General features: G+C 44.2%; 2 protein-coding genes across 4 annotated transcripts in view; both read left to right on the forward strand.

Moving 5' to 3' along the window:
• Positions 1–12,887, forward strand: part of LOC112233337 (F-actin-uncapping protein LRRC16A) — a 28,311-nt gene extending 15,424 nt beyond the window's left edge. For 2 of the 3 annotated variants that reach the window (XM_024400902.2, XM_042310089.1), the window contains 17 exons: positions 26–94; positions 233–326; positions 516–614; positions 1,979–2,107; positions 2,378–2,494; positions 6,974–7,149; positions 7,682–7,769; positions 7,989–8,141; positions 8,258–8,336; positions 8,452–8,642; positions 8,770–8,882; positions 9,806–10,208; positions 10,808–10,868; positions 11,130–11,282; positions 11,448–11,564; positions 11,828–11,980; positions 12,328–12,887. In XM_024400902.2, the coding sequence (XP_024256670.1) occupies positions 26–94; positions 233–326; positions 516–614; positions 1,979–2,107; positions 2,378–2,494; positions 6,974–7,149; positions 7,682–7,769; positions 7,989–8,141; positions 8,258–8,336; positions 8,452–8,642; positions 8,770–8,882; positions 9,806–10,208; positions 10,808–10,868; positions 11,130–11,282; positions 11,448–11,564; positions 11,828–11,980; positions 12,328–12,506 (2,374 nt within the window). In that variant the 3' untranslated portion in view covers positions 12,507–12,887. The remainder of the gene's footprint in view (positions 1–25; positions 95–232; positions 327–515; positions 615–1,978; positions 2,108–2,377; positions 2,495–6,973; positions 7,150–7,681; positions 7,770–7,988; positions 8,142–8,257; positions 8,337–8,451; positions 8,643–8,769; positions 8,883–9,805; positions 10,209–10,807; positions 10,869–11,129; positions 11,283–11,447; positions 11,565–11,827; positions 11,981–12,327) is intronic. The other variant, XM_024400903.2, reaches the window with a different exon arrangement.
• Positions 12,888–14,306: 1,419 nt separating this feature from the next.
• LOC112233339 (secretagogin) lies at positions 14,307–23,858 on the forward strand. The gene is made up of 11 exons (XM_024400904.2): positions 14,307–15,276; positions 15,477–15,547; positions 15,899–15,991; positions 16,501–16,590; positions 16,746–16,802; positions 18,570–18,647; positions 21,337–21,392; positions 21,469–21,514; positions 21,671–21,730; positions 22,821–22,889; positions 23,190–23,858. The coding sequence occupies exons 1-11, from the start codon at positions 15,207–15,209 to the stop codon at positions 23,316–23,318; spliced, it is 819 nt and encodes a 272-aa protein (XP_024256672.1). The 5' UTR covers positions 14,307–15,206; the 3' UTR covers positions 23,319–23,858.
• The last annotated feature ends 255 nt before the right edge of the window (positions 23,859–24,113 follow it).

Here is a 24,113-nt window from a genome sequence, read left to right on the forward strand (position 1 = left end):
GTCATCTCTTATGCGTTTTGTACAGGACAGTTATGTGGGACAAAAACAATGTCAGCCTACAAGGCCTCCAGGATGTGGCAGCAGCTTTAGAAAAGTATGTATCTCTGTGTGTCACAATTTTACATTTATTTTTACTCCTCTGCACATCTTCCCATGGATATTTTGGTTAGAATATATGAGTAGGCATACACTTAGTTACATATACAGTACTGTTACCCTCTCTTTCTTTCAGGAACCACACCATTCGCTTCATGCCTATCCCCATCATCGATGCTGCCCAGGCCCTCAAAGCCAGCCCTGAGAAAACAGAGGACGCCCTACTAAAGGTCAAAGTTCACATTTGTCTGCATGGTGGATATGAACTCATAACAGAATTGATGTCAATTGTCATTGATAAGAAGGCATCGATAGCAGTGTTGAATGCAAAAATGGTCACATTTCCATCAACATGAATATTATATTTTTTTAAACGTTTTATTTTTTATATCGATCTCTAAAAATCAATTCCCCTGCAGATGGAGCAGTATCTCCTAAGGAACCACGAGACTCGAAAATACCTCCAAGAGCAAGCTTACCGGCTTCAGCAAGGCATTGTCACGACAACCACACAACAGGTGACCCCTCTGTTTATATGTTTGATATGTAACTTTGGTATTTTATTTGAATCCCCATCAGCTGTTGCAAAAGCAGCAGCTACTCTTCCTGGGGTCCACATAAAACATGAAACATACAGAGCATCAATAGACAAGAACAGCTCAAGGACAGAACTACATACGTTATTTAAAAAGGCATACATATATCAATGCATACACACAAACTATCTATGTCAAATAGGGCGTTGTGCTGCCAGGTGTTGCTTTATCTGTTTTTTGAAACCAGGTTTGCTGTTTATTTGAGCAATATGAGATGGACGGAAGTTTCATTCAATAAGGGCTCTATATAATACGGAATGCTTTCTTGAATTTGTTCTGGATTTGGGCACTGTGAAAAGACCCCTGGTGGCATGTCTGTTGGGATAAGTGTGTGTCAGAGCTGTGTGTAAGTTGAATATGCAAACATTTTGGGACTTTCAATACATTGACTGCATCACTTTTTATAAGAAACATTAGTCTCTCCACAACTCTTAGCCAAGAGAGACTGACATGCATAGTATTTATATCAGCCCTCTGATTACAATGAAGCGCAAAACATGCCGCTCTGTTCTGGACCAGCTGCAGCTTAACTAGGTCGCTCCTTGCAGCACTGGACCACACGACTGGACAATAATCAAAATGAGACAACCAAGTAATTTAGTCTCCTCAACTTGTACAACAGCCATACCATTCATTACCAGATTCAGCTGAGGTCTAGAACTTAAGGAATGATTTGTACCAAATACAATGCTCTTAGTTTTAGAGATGTTCAGGACCAGTTTATTACTGGCCACCCATTACAAAGCAAACTCTTTGTTATGGGTTTCAGTGACTTCATTAGCTATGGATGCTGATGCGTGTGTGGTTAAGTCCTCAGCATACATGGACACACATGCTTTGTTTTAATGCCAGTGGCAGGCCATTGGTAAACTTACATAAGAGTAGAGGGCCTAGAGAGCTGCCCTGCGGTACACCACACTTTACATGTTTGACATTAGAGAAGCTTTCATTAATGAAAACCCTTTGAGTTCTATTAGATAGCTTTGAATACACAAAATGGCAGAGGTGCGAAAAGCCATAACACATACGTTTTTTTCAACAAAAGGTTATCTACAATAATATCAAAGGCTGCACTGAAATCTAACAGTACAGCTTCCACAATCGTATTATTATCATTTTCTTTAATTTGTCTCTGCACTTTTTGGATAAATGTTAGTAGTACATTGAGTTTCCACTGGAGAAATTTAAAGTTACATAATACATTAAGTGTTGAATGCCAATAAACCATTAATAATACATTACATCCTCTGATAACCTCTGAACCCTCCTGCCTTCTGCTGCTCCAGATGATGGACATGATCTGTGTAAAGGTGCAGGACCACCTGAACTCCCTGAGGTATACAGAGACCGACGTCGTCCAGGAGGACATGAAGGTGGCCAGGAACCTCATGAAGGACGCCAGGAACTCCAAAAGAGTGAGCTGTGAACCAGACATATTGTTCTCATAGAACCGGTAGAACATACAGTATGAACACATAAGTGATAGAGCGTGGATTTCAACCTTTGATCTAGAGAGACAAAAATGACAGGGTAAACATTAACCTCAAAATCTACATGGGACATCCTGGTTAAATAACATTTAGAATGAGGATACAAGAAAAGAGAGCCTCAAACTCAAATGTTTTTATTTTTGTCTCTTCCCCTCCCTGTCTGCCCCTCCTTCCAAACCCTGCTCATCTACCTAGCTACTGCCCAACCTGTACCACATGAGGGGATCTCCTGGTGGCATGGGCAGCCCCATTCAGGACAAGCTAGAGTCCATGGCCGGAGAGATGGCCAGGGTCATGGATGGACAGCTACAGGTACGCAACAGTCAACACAGCAGTAAATGAAAAATGTATTTTATTTTTCGAGTCAGATATTTTGGGCGTTGATTTATCTTAGTGAATAACATAGTCCAGTCCTCAAAGTTGGATGTTTTTGTTCTGCACAAGTGGTCATGTGCTTGATGATTTAATGATTAATTGAGTAGTTGGGCTTGAACAAAACTATGCAACCTGAGACACTGCCCTAGTCCTTGCAGCAACTGTGAATCCTGATTAAAGGATTTTGAGACTGATTCCCTGACCTGTCTGTTACAGTTCTCTTGTGGTGAAGGAGAGTCGGACCAAAATGCAGCGTGTAGATTGCGATCCATGTTTAATGACAAACACACTAAACACAAATACTACAAAACAATAAACGTAACGAAAACCAAAACAGCCTATACTTGTGTAAACTAACACAGAACAAGGACATCAGGACACAAAGGACAATCACCCACGACAAACTCAAAGAATATGGCTGCCTAAATATGGTTCCCAATCAGAGACAACGATAAACACCTGCCTCTGATTGAGAACCACTCCAGACAGCCATAGACTTTGCTAGATAACCCCACTAGCTACAATCCCAATACACACACACCAAAACCCCAAGACAAAACACACCACAATACAAAAACCCCATGCCACACCCTGGCCTGACCCAATACATGAAGAAAAACACAAAATACTTAGACCAGGGCGTGACAGAACCCCCCTAAGGTGCGGACTCCCGAACGCACCTCAAAACAATAGGGAGGGTCCGGGTGGGCGTCTGTCCATGGTGGCGGCTCCGGCGCGGGACGTGGAACCCACTCAGTTAATGTCTTAGTTCCCTCTCCTCGCGTCCCTGGATAGTCCACCCTCGCCGCCGACCATGGCCTAGTAGTCCTCACCCAGAAACCCATTGGACTGAGGAGCAGATCGGGACTGAAGGACAGCTCGGGAGTGAGGGGAAGCTCGGGAGTGAGGGGAAGCTCGGGAGTGAGGGGAAGCTCGGGAGTGAGGGGAAGCTCGGGAGTGAGGGGAAGCTCGGGAGTGAGGGGAAGCTCGGGAGTGAGGGGAAGCTCGGGAGTGAGAGGAAGCTCGGGAGTGAGAGGAAGCTCGGGAGTGAGAGGAAGCTCGGGAGTGAGAGGAAGCTCGGGAGTGAGAGGAAGCTCAGGCAGGTAGGTAGATCTACTAGATCCTGGCTGGCTGGTGGTTTCAGCAGATCCTGGCTGACTGGCGGATCTGGCGGATCCTGGCCGACTGGCGGATCCTGGCCGACTGGCGGATCCTGGCCGACTGGCGGATCTGGAAGAGTCTGGCCGACTGGCGGATCTGGAAGAGTCTGGCCGACTGGCGGATCTGGAAGAGTCTGGCGGATCTGGAAGAGTCTGGCGGATCTGGAAGAGTCTGGCGGATCTGGAAGAGTCTGGCGGATCTGGAAGAGTCTGGCGGATCTGGAAGAGTCTGGCGGATCTGGAAGAGTCTGGCGGATCTGGAAGAGTCTGGCGGATCTGGAAGAGTCTGGCGGATCTGGAAGAGTCTGGCGGATCTGGAAGAGTCTGGCGGATCTGGAAGAGTCTGGCGGATCTGGAAGAGTCTGGCGGATCTGGAAGAGTCTGGCAGACTGAAAGATCTGGCTGCTCCACGCTGACTGGCGGCTCTGGCTGCTCCACGCTGACTGGCGGCTCTGGCTGCTCCATGTAGGCTGACAGCTCTGGCGGCTTCTTACAGACTGGCAGCTCTGGCGGCTCCGTGCAGACTGGCGGCTCCTTGCAGACTGGCGGCTCCTTGCAGACTGGCAGCTCCGTGCAGACTGACAGCTCCGTGCAGACTGACAGCTCCGTGCAGACTGGCAGCTCAGGCTGCTTCAGACTGACATCTCTGGCTGCTCCATGCAGACTGACAGCTCCTTGCAGACTGACAGCTCTGGCTGTTCCATGCAGACTGGCAGATCTGGCTGCTCCATGCAGACTGACAGCTCTGGCTGCTCCATGCAGACTGACAGCTCAGGCTGCTCCATGCAGGCTGGCAGCTCCTTACAGACTGACAGCTCCGTGCAGACTGGCAGCTCCGTGCAGACTGGCAGCTCCTTGCAGACTGGCAGCTCGGGCTGCTCCATGCAGACTGACAGCTCCTTGCAGACTGACATCTCTGGCTGTTCCATGCAGACTGGCAGCTCTGGCTGCTCCATACAGACTGACAGCTCTGGCTGCTCCATGCAGACTGACAGCTCTGGCTGCTCCATGCAGACTGACAGCTCGGGCTGCTCCATGCAGACTGACAGCTCCTTGCAGACTGACAGCTCTGGCTGTTCCATGCAGACTGGCAGCTCTGGCAGCTCCTTGCAGACTGACAGCTGGCTGCTCCTTGCAGACTGACAGCTCTGGCTGTTCCATGCAGACTGGCAGCTCTGGCTGCTCCATGCAGACTGACAGCTCTGGCTGCTCCATGCAGACTGACAGCTCTGGCTGCTCCATGCAGACTGACAGCTCAGGCTGCTCCATGCAGGCTGGCAGCTCTGGCTGCTCCATGCAGACTGACAGCTCCTTGCAGACTGACAGCTCTGGCTGCTCCATGCAGACTGGCAGCTCTGGCTGCTCCATGCAGGCTGGCAGCTCTGGCTGCTCCATGCAGACTGACAGCTCCTTGCAGACTGACAGCTCTGGCTGCTCCATGCAGACTGACAGCTCTGGCTGCTCCATGCAGACTGACATCTCTGGCTGCTCCTTGCAGACTGACAGCTCTGGCTGCTCCATGCAGACTGACAGCTCTGGCTGCTCCATGCAGTCTGGCTGCTCCATGCAGACTGACAGCTCTGGCTGCTCCATGCAGTCTGGCTGCTCCATGCAGCCTGGCAGCTCTGGCTGCTCCATGCAGCCTGGCAGCTCTGGCTGCTCCATGCAGCTCTGGCTGCTCCATGCAGCTCTGGCTGCTCCATGCAGCTCTGGCTGCTCCATGCAGCCTGGCAGCTCTGGCTGCTCCATGCAGCCTGGCAGCTCTGGCTGCGCTGAACAGGCAGGAGACTCCAGCAGCGCTGTAGAGGAGGAAGGCTCTGACAGCGCTGAACAGGCGGGAGACTCCGACAGCGCTGGAGAGGCGGGAGACTCCGACAGCGCAGGAGAGGCGAGGCGCACTGTAGGCCTGATGCGTGGTGCTGGTACTGGTGGTACTGGACCGAGGACACGCACAGGAAGCCTGGTGCAGGGAGCTGCTACCGGAGGGCGGGGGTGTGGAGGTGGTACTGGATAGACCGGACCGTGCAGGCGCACTGGAGCTCTTGAGCACCGAGCCTGCCCAACCTTACCTGGCTCGATGCCCACTCTAGCCCGGCCGATACGAGGAGCTGGAATATACCGCACCGGGCTATGCACCCGCACTGGGGACACCGTGCGCACCACTGCATAACACGGTGCCTGCCCGGTCTCTCTAGCCCCCCGGTAAGCACAGGGAGTTTGCGCAGGTCTCCTACCTGGCGTAGCCATACTCCCTGTGAGCCCCCTCCCAAGAAATCTTTGGGGCTGACTCCCGGGCTTCCTTGCCAACCGTGTTCCCTCGTATCGCCGGCTCCTCTCTCCGGCTGCCTCTGCTCTCCTAAGTGCCTCCACCTGTTCCCATGGAAGGCGATCCCTTCCCGCCAGGATCTCCTCCCATGTGTAGCAACCCTTGCCATCCAATATATCGTCCCATGTCCAATCCTCATTGCGCCGCTGTTGCTGCCTTTGTTGCTTCTCCTGCGGCTCCTGCCTGTTGACACGCTGCTTGGTCCGTTTGTGGTGGGTGATTCTGTTACGGTTCTCTTGTGGTGAAGGAGAGTCGGACCAAAATGCAGCGTGTAGATTGCGATCCATGTTTAATGACAAACACACTAAACACAAACACTACAAAACAATAAACGTAACGAAAACCGAAACAGCCTATACTTGTGTAAACTAACACAGAACAAGGACATCAGGACACTAAGGACAATCACCCACGACAAACTCAAAGAATATGGCTGCCTAAATATGGTTCCCAATCAGAGACAACGATAAACACCTGCCTCTGATTGAGAACCACTCCAGACAGCCATAGACTTTGCTAGATAACCCCACTAGCTACAATCCAAATACACACATACCAAAACCCCAAGACAAAACACACCACAATACAAAAACCCCATGCCACACCCTGGCCTGACCCAATACATGAAGAAAAACACAAAATACTTAGACCAGGGCGTGACACTGTCAATGTTTTTAGTTTGCTGTTTTATGATTTTGTTATACTCTTGTGAATTCTATATTTTTTTACTAGATTACTTGTAGTTTTTCATGTCTGTCTGTAATTGTGTAATTACTTGGTGCTGCCTATCTTGGCCAGGACGCTTTTAAAAAAGAGATTTCAAACCTCATTGAGCCCTTCCTGGTTAAATAAAAAAAAAAAAATGGAATAACAACATAAGCTAGCACAATTAACTTGCCAACCCCGCTTCTCTCTCTCTCCCACTCCCAGACGTTGTTGCAGTCTATGGTTGACACCGCTGAGGGCCTCTGTCCCCATGTGATGAAGAGGAGCAACCTGCACCAGGAGCTGATGAAGGCAGGTGCAGGCAGGATGACCATCCCCCATAGCTTCATCACCACCACACTACTGGAACAGTCAGGAGTCGACATCATCAACAAGATCAGGTGATCACCACATGGCCTGGTCAAGATCGCTAGCAGATGTTCTCATACAAAGTGACTAACAACAAGTGCATTCAGCTAAGGAGAGGAAAACAACAAAACAATAGTATCCCCAAAAACAGTTCGAAGACTCATGCTGGGGTCTGGTCCAATGGTAGTCCTGCTGAACCCGGACTACGCATTGCCTGCTTTGTGCCCATCACAAGTGACCTTCAACAGATAAACGCTGGGGGGGCTGGATCCGAGGAGCCCTTTTGAGACCTAATCAGTAAATCATTTCAAGTGTAGATGGTATCAGTTAATGTGAATTCAAACTGAATCAGTTCCTTGTGATCTGATCTTTGTATGACATCATAGACCTAGTGAAATAATTATGATTGTCACATAGCCTTAGCTGATAACCTTGCAATGTATGTAAACGTCACTCTCAGAAAACTACTGTAACATAGTCTGTAACTATATGCAGCCTGGTCTTGATACAGTGCAGGTAGTAGAGAGGTAGTATCTGCCTCATGTTCTCCTCTCTGTCACACAGTGAAGTGAAGCTCAGTATGGCTTCCTTCCTCTCAGACCGTATCGTGGATGAGATCTTGGAATCTCTGTCCCGTTCCCAAAACACTCTGGTCAGTACTGTATATTAAAATAGATTATTTATCTTCCGCACACACACACACACACACACACACACACACACACACACACACACACACACAGAGACACAATAATGCATTTTTGCTAAAATTACTTGTAATCCTGATTTAGGGTACTTCTGTACCACATCAAAGCAAATACCGGTGAAGAAACACTGACCGTGTATGCCTTTTCCTCCCTTCCCACCCCAGGCAGAACACCTGACCAGGAAACCTCAACCTCTTCTCCACCAGGAGCCCAACAAGATGGAGGTGCTGGAGGAGACAGTCCTCCAACCTGAGGCCCAGACCCAGGAGCAGAGTCCTCACCATGCTGAGAGGCTGGAGGAGATGGACACATATGTGGTAACTAAGACTAGTCCATGTGAAGTTTTGTGATCCATATTTGCTGTACTGAAGCATGACTCACCTGCTGACTTTTTTTTCTCTACTGTGTTTGTGACCTACGGATGACACCCAAGTCCAAGAGGAAGAGCATTCTCTGCAGGATGCTGCGGCCTGTATCTGTGGCCTTTGGTGAGTTTATGTTCTACATCCCAGGTACAGTAGATCTGGTCAAATACATTTAGATTAGAGTAGTAATGTACTATTTCCGCAACTTGGAATGAGAGAGGTTTGGTTTTGCCTCGTCTATTGATGGTTGGTTGTTCATCAGAAATGGAGTTTGACTTGGACAAGGCCCTGGAAGAAGTGCCTATATATGAGGAGGATCCGCCCCCTCCTGCCCCATCGGACAAGAAGCCGACTTACTTTGGCGAGCTGCCCACTATGGAGGCCCGAAAGCTAGAGCACCACACCAAGCTCCGCCCCAAACCGAAAAAGAGGACCAAACCTAGCCGAGCACCAGTAAGAGGCCTTCCACCTGCCCCCTCTCTCCACCTGCCCCCTCTCTTTCTCCCTCTTCCATTCTTTCTATGTCTACCTACTATTCTGTATTGCTTGATGTAGGCCTAAATATTTTGGGGCTTTTCAGCGGGAACCAATCTGCACCTCTCCACCACCAGAAGTGGAGCAGAATGACCTGGGGAAAGTGGATGAGGGTGTTGATGAATTCTTCTACAAGAAAATCACCAAACTTAGTTTTAAGTGAGTCTTAATTCCTATTAGACTGAACTCTTCCCAAAAAGTAAATGACATTACTCAATGTTTTAGAATAAATTATTCTAGTTTTCATAAGATTGAAATAACTCTGTTTTGTGTTAAAGCATGTAGCAGTAAGCCATCAATGGCTAGATTGTTTGCAGGCTAACTAGCTATGGGTAAATGCCAAAATAAAGGAAACACCAAAGTGTCTTAAGGCGTTGGGCCAGAACAGCTTCAGTGAACTTTGGCATAGATTCTACAAGTGTCTGGAACTCTATTGGAGTTGTTGATGGTGGCGCAAAACCCTGTGTCAGGTGCCGCTCCACAATCTCGCATAATTTAAAGAAAAATGTATTTAATCTTTTATTTATCTAGCCAAGTCAGTTAAGAACAATTCTTATTTACAATGACGGCCTACCGGGGGACAGTGGGTTAAATGCCTTGTTCAGGGGCAGAATGACAGATTTTTCCATATGTCAGCTCTGGGATTCCAATCTAGCAACCTTTGGGTTACAGGCCCAACACTCTAACCACTAGGATACGTACTGTCCCCATAAATGTTCAATTGGGTTAGGATCTGGTGACTGAGACACACACACACACACCCTTTAAATCCCCTATGCTCATTTGAGACCCCTTTTTCAAAGTTGCTGAGATCTCTAGCTATGGTAGCCAAAATAATGGGCAACTGGGAATTTGTATACATGACCCTAAGCACGATGGGATAATAATTGCTTAATTAACTCAGGAGCCACACCTGTTTGGAAGCACCTGCTTTCAATATACTTTATGTCCCTCATTTACTCAAGTATTTGCTTTATTTTGGCTGTTTACCTGTACCTTTTTAATACCTGTATTTAGAAGTTGTTAATTATAGAAGTTGTGAGTGTGTACTGTTCAGCAAAAGCCTTCTTTAACATTTCCAGACGACCCACCCTGAGGGGCTCCTCCAACATCCAGGAGGGGTCGGAGAAGAAACGGGAATCCCGTAAAAGCGGCTTCCTTAACCTCATCAAGTCTCGCACCTTGAAGTCCGAGAAGAGCCATGGAACAGCTGCCATCACCACCCCAGCTGCTGCGACTGTCAGCACTGTGACAGAGGAGCCCTTGTCCCCCAAGGCTCCGTTGTGGGACCACTCTGAAATCTCCCCTGACCACTCACGAAAGCCACCAACCCCTGAACCCACTGAGGAACAGCACTCCGAGAGTGACAGTAAGGGTAGTCCTCATGGTGGCCGGCACTTTGGGGTCCCCGTAATGGGCCCCCTAATGGGAATGGACCTCCTGGCGGAGATGAGAAAAATGCATGAGAAAATAGTCGCTCATAAGGTGGGTAAAACTGACCAGATTTAGCTCCTTTTGACTCTGTTAAGTGTATGAGTCAGTAGCACCCCTTAGCACAGCGTTTCCCAAACTAGGTGCCCGTTTTGGTTTTAGCCTTAACACTACACAGCTGATTCAAAGGAGCAAAGCTTGATGATTTGTTGATTATTTGAATCAGATGTGTAGCGCTAGGGCAACGTGAACCCCTTGGAGTCCCGAGGATCGAGTTTGGGAAACCCTGCCGTAGCATCATTGATCTACTGAATGATGACCTTCTTTACAGGGTAACACACAACCTCTTCTGAAAAAGTCCCAGATAGTAAGGAATAAACAAGGAGATGGTAATATGTTTGTTCTTTTAAAGTTACACTATTTCCTGTCTTCAACTGTAGATCGACCAGTCACTTGGAAAGCTACAGATTGTCATGAGTGGATAACTGTGAAGGTGCCGCCCTGTAGTGGCTTTATATGGAACATCCGTGTCTCAGCTTGGTTCAGACTGTTGAATACAGAACCATGCAGTGGAAAAAACAATTGTACCTCTAGAATCAGGTTTAGGACTAAAGACATTGGCCATACTGAAAGACGTTTGTTATTTTTTACAGTCGGACTCTTCAGACAAGGCAGATGATAAAAAAGGCGAGTTGGCCTCTATATCCCAATCAGGTAATTAGATTTGAATTTGAATTACATTTAGTGATATCTTAATCTTTATGTACAGAAGGATGGCTCAACTTAATTATGCTACGTCTGTCTTGCCATGCAGCTTGCCAGCTGCCATGTGGTACAATAAAAGTGAACAGAATGTTTAATTAAAATAGAGCCCTAGCTAACACTTTGTTGAGACAGTCCCTTGTAGAAGCTCTACGAACCATACCCGCTGTTGCTGTGTCCAATATGGGTCTTCTTTGTTATGTCTCTCTGTAGGAAAGCCAAAGGGTCAAACATCGTCGATAGCGCCCAGGTCTAAACCCACCGGTGTCACACCCAGATCCCCAGCACCCCAGAGCATCAAGCCCCACATGGGACCACACACTTTGGGACCCCTGAGCCCTCGTGCCAGCAGCAGCCACAGCCCAGGTGGGCATATGACGAAGTATACTTTATTGATAGTGATACTCAGATGGCAAATAAAGGCACCAGAAGCAAAAATAGATGATTACTTAGTTTATTGTGATTTTATCTTGCCTTAATTTGTCCTATTGTCTATAACCATTCTTTATTTTGTCTATTTTTCACCCTCAGATGACACCCCTGACTCCTGTCTTGGAAACGTATCCCCAAAAGGACCACTGCCCGCCCCTCGCCTGAAGAGAGAGCCCTCAGACTATGAGAGGGAGGAGGAGAGTAGCCACATTAATGGTAGGTATATCTATTACCTGTGTGTCCTCCATCCAGAAGAATTGATTTAGGATCAGCTCACCACAGTCCAAAGTGTTCATATTGAGAGTAAATCGAATAAACAAAGCTGTTTTGCTTCATGTAAAGACAGAGATTTATTTCAATTCACTGAGAACATAGTATGATTTAGAAATAGTCATTATGTGAGTTTGATGGAATTGAATAGACACCTGGTATGATTGAAGAATAAAAGCATTGTTCATACTCATCACTCTCTCCGTCAGTTGAACTCACAGGAGACTCCAGCCCATTTGACTTGGACCAAGAGATGGACAGGTCTGCAATTGGTGGGAGACAGTGGTCCTCCCTGAAGCGCTCCACTTCTGTGGTACAGGAAGTAGAAGGTCGAGAACGCACCAAGTCCCTCCCTGCATCTGGTTAGACCAATTACCTTCTCTCCTTCAGCTATTTAAAAAAAAATATTTAAACTTAAGACTCGTGTAGTGTTGGGTGTATCAACTAATAGTAGTAAAGTAGGTTGCAGCAGTTTTGGCAGGTCCAATAGTTGCCGTACCTTTTGAATAACATGCAGTGTTACTGGCTGTTCACAGTAATCGTAGTTGTAGGGGTTGCACCAGGAGCTCCAGTAGCTATTTGTGTTGGTTTATAAGTACTCACATAGCTGTGACATTGTTTGTAGTACCAGTAGTTATGGTTGTAGGCCACCAGTTGTAGCTTCCTCATTGCTTAGTACCATATCAGCTCACACACCACTCTCTTGCAGTGAGACCTTCATCCACGGTGGACCTTGTCCACTGCCAAAGCCCTGGGGTGTTTGCTAAAGACAACACCGAAGAGGACTTCTCTCCTACCCCTGACACGGACCAAAGACAGAATCTCAGGCCTGACAACATGGAGGACACCGTGACGACATCCCAGTGTAGAAAGAAAAGCTACATCTAGATTCTCTCTACTTTCTCCAAAGTGTTCCATGTAGTGTCCAAGTGTGGAGAATTGTAATGCAGCCAAAGAGGAAAGAACCAAAAAAAAAGCTTATGGACAAATCCGTGCCAGTACCTTACTCTGAATTCTCTTACTTTAAACAAAGACTGTTGATTGGCTTATTCAATCAACCAATAAGCACTGCTGTGTTTCTATGTCTACTTTGCATGTTATGTATTTATGTAATAACACACTGAAAGAGACATGCATGTGTTGAAAAGTACACTACATGACCAAATGTATGTGGACACCTGCTCATTGCAACATCTCATTCCAAAATCATGGGCATTAATATGGAGTTGGTCCTCCCTTTGCTGCTATAACAGCCTCCACTCTTCTGGGAAGGCATTCCACTAGAAGTTGGAACATTGCTGTGGGGACTTGCTTCCATTCAGCCACGAAAGCATTAGTGAGGTCGGGCACTGATGTTGGGCGATTAGGCCTGGCTCGCAGTCAGCGTTCCAATTCATCCCAAAGGTGTTCGATAGTCAAGTTCTTCCACACCGATCTCGACAAACTATTTCTGTCTGGACCTCGCTTTGCACACGGGGGCATTGTCATGCTGAAACAGGAAAGGGCCTTCCCCCAAAGTGTTGCCACAAGGTTGAAAGCACACAATTAATTTAGGATGTCATTGTATGCTGTAGCATTAAGATTTCCCTCCACTGGAACTAAGGGGCCTAGCCTGAACCATGAAAAACAGCCCCAGTCCATTATTCCTGCTCCTCCAAATTCTACAGTTAGCACTATGCATTGGGGCAGGAAGCGTTCTCCTGGCATCCGCCAATCCCAGATTTATCCATCGGACTGACAGATAGTGAAGCGTGATTCATCACTACAGAGAATGCGTTTCCACTGCTCCAAAGTCCAATGGCAGCAAGCTTTACACCACTCCAGCCGACACTTGCCATTGCTCATGGTGATCTTAGGCTTGTGTGCGGCAGCTCAGCCATGGAAACCCATTTCATGAAGCTCCCAACGAACAGTTATTGTGCTGATGTTACTTGCAGAGGCAGTTTGGAACTCAGTAGTGACTGTTGCAACCGAGGACAGACTATTTTTACGCGCTTAGGCAGTCTGGTTCTGTGAGCTTGTGTGGCCTACCACTTTGCGACTGAGCCATTGTTTCACCTAGACGTTTCCACTTCACAATAACAGCACTTACAGTTGCCCGGGGCAGCTCCAGCAGGACAGAAATTTGACGAACTGACTTGTTGGAAAGGTGGAATCCTATGACGGTGCTACGTTGAAAGACACTGAGCTCTTCAGTTGGGCCATTCTACTGCCAATGTTTTCACTATGGAGATTGCATGGCGGTGTGCTCGATTTTATACACCTGTCAGCAACGGTGTGGCTGAAATAACCAAATCCACTAATTTAAAGGGAACTCCACATACGTGTATGTATGTACAGTACCAGTCACACCTACTCATTGGACACACCTACTCATTCCAGGGTTTTTCTTTATTTTTACTATTTTCTACATTGTAGAATAATAGTAAAGACATCAAAACTATGAAATGACACCTATGGAATCATGTGTTAAACAAATCAAAATATATTTAATATATTAGATTCTTCAAAGTAGCTGCCCTTTGCTGTGATGACAGCGTTGCACACTCTTGGCATTCCCCTAACCAGCTTCACCTGGAATGCTTTTCCAACAGTCTTGAAGGAGCTCCCACATATGCTGAGAACTTGTTGACTGCTTTTCCTTCACTCTGCGGTCCAACTCATCCCAAATGATCTCAATTGGGTTGAGGTTGGGTGATTTTTGGAGGCCAGGTCAGCTGATGCAGCACTCCATCACTCTTATTCTTGGTAAAATAGCCCTTACACAGCCTGGAGGTCTGTTGGGTCATTGTCCTGTTGGAAAACAAATTAAAGTCCCACAGCGCAAACCAAATGAGATGGTGTATCGCTACAGAATTCTGTGGTAGCCATGCTGGTTAAGTGTGCCTTGAATTCTAAATAAATCACGACAGTGTTACCAGCAAAGCACCATCACACCACCTCCATGCTTCATAATGGGAACCACACATGTGGAGATCATCCGTTCACCTACTCTGCGTTTCACAAAGACACAGCAGTTGGGGGTTACATTGTGCCACGGGCACATTGATCTAGTAAACCTTTATTAATGACAGGCATAATATAACTTTGATTTATCGTGATTTATATGAAATACATTTATTGTGGGACTTGGTGATGGTTTCCAGTTTAATTGGTTAAATTGATTTGTGCTAAATACATTAAAAAAACAATGCTTTGTAACAAAAACCTTTTAATGTGGTTGCCAATACTCCTGCATATTTGTACCAATAAATCATATGTATACTGCCACGTAGACTTGCATTAACTTGCATCGTATTGCCTAATATAACTAACCAATTAATTGTATTCATTTTTACCATGCTTTCCTTGCGGACGTTGTCTCCAATTGTTTGGGGGCAACCCCTATTGCGCACATAGTTGAATGTCGTAGTTAAGTTCCCTCGTTTGCATTTGGTGGCGTTTAGACTGAACTGCAGCGAAGGAAACATAATCAATAGTATAGAAAACCTCAATCTCTTATTTCAAATCCACACAGTCAAAACTTCCATTTTAATTTCACCATTTTAACATTTTGGATTTGCGCCGGTGTATTGGGCACGAGGTACCATGGACAATGCTTTTGACAACCTGGATGCTGTGGGCTTCCTACAGATTTGGCAACATTTCGATGTTGACGGTAAGATCTTACTCTTCAATAATTGGAACTGTATGTCTTTTAAATTACTATTGATATTCATCTGTACGCTTATCAGGCAATGTTTTTCATCGAAAGTCTGTCCGCAAACTCAAATCTGAACTTTACACCATGTCGTGCAGATAAAACAATACAGGAATAGGGTTTAATTAATCTTATGTTATACATTTATTTGTTTTTAGATAATGGTTATATTGAAGGAAAGGAATTGGACGACTTTTTTCGACACATGCTGAAAAAACTTGGGATGAGCGTAAGTATGCAATTGTAGGACTCCACGGTTCCTTTTCCTTGTCATACCCAATGCATACTGTGTACAGATCACTAATAATAACTACAGTAAGATTTGGCTACTAACATCCTAGAATACCCTAATTAGACCTACTTTGCTTTGTTTTGTTGGGGGCATTCAAGCGATGTCAACATTAGATAACCTCCGAATCCAATCATTAGTCCACGTTTTGTCTTTCATTGAAATGACATGAATTCTGTCAAAGTGATATTGTACAGGTAACACTGAATGAAATACTCAAACAAGTGCAACTACTTAATTGGGGAGCCCATATGTAGAATGTGTTCAAATGTCTCGGTGTTGTTCCTAAAGGATGAAATAACAGATGACAAAATTAGACGAGTGAAAGAAAGATTCATGTCAGCTTATGACACCACAGCAGATGGTCGTCTGCAAATCCAAGAGGTATGTTTACTTGTATTTATTCATGCCAAAATTCTTCCCCTTTATTTGTCTATGGGTCATTTATTATTAAGTATACTTACAATCCAGAGAAGGGGGAGTAATTGGATTGTGATCAAAATGTCCTCACAACATCTTTTTGTGTGAAGCAGCCTTGAAACTACCTAATTGCTCCCTCATTTGCATCATGTTATTGCCTTGCTTCATCTTTGCATTGGCTTGTTGTCATTGACCACATGCAATTAATTATGAGTTAATGTCAAATTAAATAGTCTAACTTTGCAACTCATTTCGGCTTTGACATTTAGTTTTCCTTGTCCATAGACTGTATTTCCATACATTTTATGTTGAAAGAGGAGTTATGCCTGTTGAAGCTGAGGTGACACTTACCCCTTAAATTGTAGGAAGAAAATACAGAAGATTTAGTTTATTTTACACAAAATTAGCCATCCGGGATTGAATAATGCCTGCCTATGATTGTTAACTAATTTGATTGAACATAAATGTTCCAGTTGGCCACCATGATGCTACCGGAGGAGGAGAACTTCCTCCTACTGTTCCGCAGAGAGACACCATTGGACAACAGTGTGGAGTTCATGAGGGTAAGATCAAAGATCCCATACAGTAGGAAGTGTTGCGGTCCAAAAGCATTTGACATATGCATAAAAAATACAATCCTATTATTGGTTGGGTAGTGTGTCCTATATTCTATTGAGCACTTTCATCACAGCTAAATGTGCCTCTCACTCCCCAACAGATCTGGAGAAACTATGATGCTGACAGCAGTGGATACATATCAGCTATAGAGCTCAAGGTACATTCAAAGAATGCCCTTCTACTCATTTCCATGCTTTATGTGAGACCACTGCCATGGCCCTCTCAGAGACAGTCTTAGCTAGTTGTTGTCTACTTTCTAAGTAAGAATCAATGAGTGGCCAGAGTTGTTCTTGTTTACATAGTTGATCTAGGTCTCTGACACATGTTGCTTTAAGGGTCTTTTGGAAGGATGCCCATTATCCTCTTATGTGGACAGATCAATAGGGTTGGACCGATTCATATGATTAAATCGAATATCATGATATTTGACATTATCATGGCGTGCAAAATGATATATCATGATGTGCAAGGCTATACTCCATTTGAACTTTTCAAATCCAAACTGCCGTTTTATCAGGCTGTATCAATATGTTGAAAATTAAGTCTCTAAATTAATTAAATAAGCCTCATTGTTTTGCCATGCTAAGAATAATTCATTAGAATGCGGCTATAATATTGTAAATAAGCAAAAAAAATGCACTGTCTGGAATGATGTAGTCATTAACGGCGCGAAATGATTATATCGGCTGTCGCGATATTTGGAGTAACATATCATAGTGACCCCAAATTTCGTAAGTGACCCCAAATTTCAACCAACCCTACAAGGCAAGACGGAAGTACTTTTCTTCGAATTTCCAAACACTTGACGGTTTCTCGTTTTATAGTTCACCCACAGTACATTTACTGAAGAGGAATTGTACAGGATGTACAGTACATTATACTATTTATGAACACTTTGATTCAGAAGTGTTATGGCATAGGAACCGACTTCTCCGGACTCCTCCCTCTTCCTGACAGCTAAAGGTCCAAAGCTTCTGCACATGTGCAGGATTCTCTACTTTGCGCATAATCTCTGCTCTGCTCATTTAATAAAGTTAGATCAAAGCTGAATCAATGTCTGCAAGATCACATAATGATAGTATTCTACATAACAGAACAGAATATAATAGCTTAGTATAACGTTACTATAAGACAAAAAAACACCTAATTTGTTTTAGAGATTTTAGGATGATTGTGTGAATTGTCGCATTTTTCTCTCATGTGGCCAAAACTCAAGTGTGCGCCACCAGGCAAAATACACTGAGTGTACAGTACAAAACATTAAGAACACCTGCTCTTTCCATGACATTGGAAGGTGTTCTTAATGTTTTGTACACAGTGTATGTGCCTTAATTGAAACTAAGCACAGGTATGCTACAGTTTAACACCACCGGCTCTAAAATTCACTGAAAAAAAAGATCTAATGCATATCCCCATGAAACGTATTGAGATCAAATGGTTGGCCTGCAGATGCTGCATGGGCGTTTCAACGGTAAAACTTGAGGAATTATCATTCACGTTTGACAGTGAGAAATGTGAAGGGAGGGTGCCAACCAACATGTGTGTGTAAAGTAGAGGTAAAGAAACGGATGAACAAAATGTGATTCAGATCTTCAGCTCTGGGGACAAGGGATCCAAGGGGGCGGGACAAGAGCGGTTGCCTACAGATTTGCAGTCTATGCCTTTTTTATTATGTATGTATTTATCCTTTATTTGACCAGGGATGTCCCATTAAGAGACCACTTTTTTTCACTTGAAACCAAGGCCCATGTTTATCAAGTGTCTGAGAGTAGTAGGAGTACTGATCTAGGATCAGTTTTAGATTCTAATAAATGGATCCTAGATCAAGATATTAAACCTAATCTTAGATCAGCACTCCTACGCTGAGACACTTGATAAATATGGGCCCAGATCATCCAGTTGGCCGTCTTCCTCTGTGTAACAGGGTTTCCTGCAGGACCTGTTTCTCCAGCACAAGAAGACCATCTCCCCCAACAAACTGGAGGAGTACACCGACACCTTGGTAACAACGAGCCCCAGCTCCTTTATTCTATGTCTCCATTTGAGGGCTCTTGGTCAAGAAGTGCTAAAAGTAGTCAACCTTTACAGCCAATTGTCTTCCTCTCCTGGGTCTGATGTGTGTGTGTGTGTGTGTGTGTGTGTGTGTGTGTGTGTGTGAGACCCAAACACAGTTGTCTCATCACAGATTGCCTTTGAAGAGGTTGAAAATAATCAAAAGGATGTAGGAGACGGTTATTTATTGTCTCTTAAATGAGTATATGATACCCTGTTCAATGGGCAATTCAATTTGGATGATTGGGGGAGAGCTATACATAGAAATGCTAATATGCCATTCAATGTAATAAGGAGTGCACTAAAGGAGTTATTTCTCATTGATGTATGTAATTGGCGGTAATACCCTTGGTATTCACTCCCCTCTATAGTATTAGTAATTGGATGGTACTGATGGAGGGTGATCAGCTCTTTAAAGATATTCAGAGGTGATATGATTTTCACTGTTTGGCCATTGTCATTGTGGACCATTTAATTAATTACTGTGTGTGTGCGTGCGCATGTGTTTTTATATATCAGTGTTGAGTAAAATATGGTGTGCACAACATGGGAAATACACTGGCATCATTTGAATTAGGTTCTCTTTGGTATTGTTGTACAGTGTTACACATGACATGTCACCAAGTCAAATTCTGAGTGTGCAGTGGTGATTTTAGCATGTAAATCTTGGTGGGGCAAAGCCACAACACTAAACAATACATTCATTGCACTATAACGGTGACAAACGGTGCCCACAAACTGTTAGGGCCTACAGTACATAAAGTTGTCCCAACATCTTAGCACTGCTTGTCTGGCTGCGAAACAGTTAATTCAGCCTCATTTACCAGCCTGTTAAAAAAAACATACGGTGGCTGACTTGCATAAACAAATATGTTTTTTTACTGACAATTGAGATGTACAAACTGTGGCATAAGAGGATGACGAGCGGATAAGAGGCAATTCATAATTTCAATTAATACATTAATGAGCGAGCTACGATGGACGTTGTCAATATAACTATTCGTTCAGCACTTTTGAAATGTACAGCGACAGAATTCAGAACATGGGCCATTCTTAACAGTATTCTCATTGTCTGTACACCAAGTCAGAACAGTATGCGAAGTTATGAGGGAGGGACGGGACCAAATTATTAGGGTGAGGCACATGGGCTAACAGCTTACTACACAACATACACTTAGTGTTACTTTCTTGGCTACAGTATACATATCTCCCTGGCATATTACATCATTTATGCAGCAGCATACAAGACATTTTTGGAGTCACTTTGTTGTGCTTTGCTCACTTGAACAGGAAGGTGGCGAGGTGGTCCATCTTGTGGGCTCTAGAAAGAAGCCTGACATCCCAACTTCGAATTCCGAGTTGGATGACCATTTAAATTATTTTCTGTGTTTTCCCAGTCACAGCTAGTTCCCAGTGGTCTTGAACTACCTGATGTCTGAGATTTCCGAGTTTCCAGTTGTTTTGAACACAGCTGAATTCATGCTGCATTGAAAGCATAGACAATGTATTCAAACTTTTCTGGCCCATGTCGTTACCCTCCTTTTCGTGATATCCAATAGGTAGTTATGACCTTGTCTCATTGCTGCAACTCCCCTACGGACTCTGCAAAGTTGAGTGTCAAGCCACACCTCTTCTTGACACACTGCCCACTTAACCCGGAAGCCAGCCGCAACAATGTGCCGGAGGAAACACTCGACCTGATGACCAAGGTCAGTTTGCAAGAGCCCGGGCCCGCCTCAAGGAGTCGCTAGAGCAAGATGAGACAAGAACATCCCGGCCGGCCAAACCCTCCCCTAACCGGACGGCGCTGGGACAATTGTGCGCCGTCCCATGGGTCTTCTGGTTAAGGCTGGCTGTGACACAGCCTGGGATTGAACCCGAGGCTGCAGTGGCACCTTAGCACTCATTGTTGAATTTGTGATTTCCGACTTCTTGTATAATGTTTATGTCCAATGGCCGATGAGCACCGATTCGTTTTATCTATAATTTCTCTTCATATGACAAGGATTGAAAAAGATTTGCCAGTAGTTTGTCAACTTTGAAAGTATGATGTTGATATGATCAGTCCAATCACAGCTACTGTAGATAAAACGTGATTTGACGTCATTTTATCTGTGGCCAATGACCTTGAGGCTTCTTGGATGGGCTCTTCTAATGTAAGTCTATGGCAGCACCCAAGGGACTGGAATTTTCGAGCTCTACTTGTAGATGTAGCTGTTACGTAGTGTCTCCATGAGGGACAGAACACTGAACCAATCATGATGCAACTAGAGAACATTACCAACCCCTACACTCCATATTTTCCGCTGGCTGCCCCACCCCCACAGAGAGCACTGAGCTAGGCTGAAAAACCTGCATTTTGGAGCTGCCCTACTCCAGAAAGCATTTTGTTTGTAGCTGTATAGCTCAATTATTTTTATTTTAGAGTTTGCAAACTGATATGTGACATGTATTAATGCCAAAACAATAACATGCTAAGCATGTGGGGCTCAAAACAGGTGGGGCACTGCCCTGAATGATGCGTCGCCACTGTGAGTATGTGTAAATGTTCTTGGCGAATAAAGGTGATTCTGATGTGTATGTACTTTGACAAACTATCTAATGATTCTGATGCTTCATTCTGTTTATATTCCCAACAGATGAAGATGTTTGACAAAAACAATGATGGCAGGCTGGATTTGAATGACCTAGCCAGGTACTATTTATTTAGCAATTGTTCTCCTACATTGCTAGGTGGCTCTTATTGTGCCTAACTGTTTTCCTTCTCCCAGAATCCTTGCTCTGAAAGAGAACTTCTTGCTGAAGTTTGACATGAATGTAAGTATAACATTTGTTGATGAATTTAGCTGATAACTTGCAGTCAGATAAGACTTAAGACCTTGACATGCTCCATCTTCAATTAATTACTGTAGTGATCATTGGCTTGAATTAGAGGAACAAAATTGTGGGTGTTGCGGTACCACTCTGTTTCAGGCTTGCAGTCAAGAAGACCGGAAGAGGGACTTTGAGAAGATATTTGCCCACTATGATGTTGTAAGTCATTATACGTTTAGCCGCAACATAATTGTCTTCAACTTCAATTGGGATTGTAAGGTTGATGGTGATAAGCATATTAAATAAAATTACAGTGTTGCTTATGATTTGTTGTGATTTTACTGATGCTTCATTGGCCTTAATTATAAAAAAATATATAATATCAGTATAAATGGGCTAGAACACACAGCTGTATTGGAAGTGGATCAGTACAGGGGCGTAGGCACAGGTGGGCCTGGGGAACCAAGCCTAAACACACATAACCAAAACACAATGTTTTTGTTTTCTTTATAATTGTTCATGCTCTTTACTTGTCAGTGTTCCAATTTGTCTTTTTACCTAAACATGCAAACACCATCCGATAGAATTCATAGCAAGCAGTTACTGGGTTAGTCAGATTTGCTTAAATATAACTGGCTAGATGACCTGTAATGACATCCACTCTCACTGGATGGGTTGCCAAAAATAACTAATTGAAAGCCACACCCCCAATAAGCAATGAATATGACTGCATTGAGGCATATGCCACTGTTCTTCTATGGCTATATGCACCATGCCACTGCCTATTTCATATGTTCATTTAGCAAACAAGACAGCTCATAATCCAGCCCTCTGGCAAAATGTGTAGAATAGCATTATATGAGCTATAAAACTGCACATTTTCTACTGCTCCATGGCAAAATGTGTAGAATAGCATGGGATTAGCTGTAAAACTAAAATTCTTCTCTTTGCCCCATTGCAAAATATGTAAAACTGCAGGATGTTGGCTGCTTTTTTGGGATGGGGGCACCCACATTTCTGCAGGCCCAGAACAAAGATGTATTCACAGAACGTAATGCCTATTAAAGATATAGTGCCAGGAATGTATTTCATCATTAAGCTTCTAATGCCATTATTAACTGAAGTGGTAGTCCTGTAGCACTGTCATGCTCCTCCGTGCTGCATGATTGTGGATGTGTGATGTAGTTATACATTATCCCATTAAGCAGAATTTAGATGCTGTCCTCTTTTATAATCTCCCAAGGCACATCAGGTGGTCGTCTTCATCTCTTTTTCTGAAGTCAGCCATTTTTGTTGTTGTTGTTAACAGAGTAAGACGGGTGCTTTGGAGGGTCCGGAGGTGGATGGCTTTGTCAAAGACATGATGGAACTGGTCACGGTAAAAAAAATATATATGTTTTGCTATACCTTAATCTACAAATGTACTTATGTTATTTAACTTATTATGTATTAACTTAGATATATGATGCTCCTATATTGATTCTGCGTTATTGTAAGTTATGGTTTCCGGATGTAGGCGTGGGATCGGGTCCCACTTCTGACACCATGTTACTTTATATTTAAATGGATGAAGCAAAGAGAATTGAGTCAAGTTAACAGAACGACCAACTGTAGTAGACTGAATGGCTTGAGCTGTGATTGGTCTTGAGCTAATGGTTTGAATATGCTTCCTTTATAGCCTACCATTAGTGGAACGGACCTGGACAAATTCCGCAAGGTCCTGCTGGGCCACTGTGACATGAACGGTGATGGAAAGATCCAGAAGAATGAACTGGCCCTGTGCCTCGGCCTGAAATACTCCAGTTAATAGTACTAATTACCCTAGTTAGCACCACAGGCTAACTGCTAACTCATTGATAGCATGCCGCAATGCAATAGCTCATAGCTTTTAGACAACCAAAGAGCATTGCATGATGGTTGGTGAAAGGAAGTTGTTGCATAGAGTAGACCCATTGGGGAATTTGTTTTGTGATCCTTCATTTTGTTTGACTATCTGTTGATGACAATTCTGAGTACCTTTGAGAATGTTGTGTGTGTGTGTGTATGTGTACTATTTTGTTTGCACGTTGCATACGCCTGCCTATAACTTGCAAAAATATAGTGGTGAAATAAGTATTTTGGGATTTAAGTTTTGGGATATTTGTGGGTTGTATTGATTTAATTACCATGATGGGTGCATTTACTTGTCAGAACTCTGTTGTTTTTATGTGCAAATAATATGGTGAAAATAAGTGCCATTAATGGTTTGACATTTCACCTCCTACTTTAAATGGTATTTGTAGTACATTCTCTATCAACATGTAAGACAATGTAACATGTAATGCAATACAGTATGACAATCTCTGTGTCCCTGGGCATCTCTGTATGTTTCTCCAGTCTGTAACAACAGTCTGCAAACACAAGCTAATGCAGTTCTATTATTGCTAATCATCACTATTTTCATAACCTTGACTAATAGTACATGTCTGGTGTATACCCATTGTATCAGAGCAGACAATGTTGTGAGCCTTGGGCACAAAGGAAAATATTGACACATGATGTCTGGGCTTCCATTCTCCATGATCTGTCCTTTTGTGCAATAATGGATTTTCAGAGTTTCATT

The sequence above is a fragment of the Oncorhynchus tshawytscha genome, linkage group LG31, assembly GCF_018296145.1.
Source record: "Oncorhynchus tshawytscha isolate Ot180627B linkage group LG31, Otsh_v2.0, whole genome shotgun sequence".
Taxonomy (NCBI): Eukaryota; Metazoa; Chordata; class Actinopteri; order Salmoniformes; family Salmonidae; genus Oncorhynchus; species Oncorhynchus tshawytscha.

Excerpts from the sequence above, each read along its gene's own strand:
- LOC112233339 (XM_024400904.2), top strand. The coding sequence starts at position 15,207 with ATGGACAATGCTTTTGACAACCTGGATGCTGTGGGCTTCCTACAGATT. Across the intron at positions 15,548-15,898 it reads TGAAAAAACTTGGGATGAGC|GATGAAATAACAGATGACAA; the intron begins GTAAGTATGCAA and ends TTGTTCCTAAAG. Across the intron at positions 21,393-21,468 it reads GATTTGAATGACCTAGCCAG|AATCCTTGCTCTGAAAGAGA; the intron begins GTACTATTTATT and ends TCCTTCTCCCAG.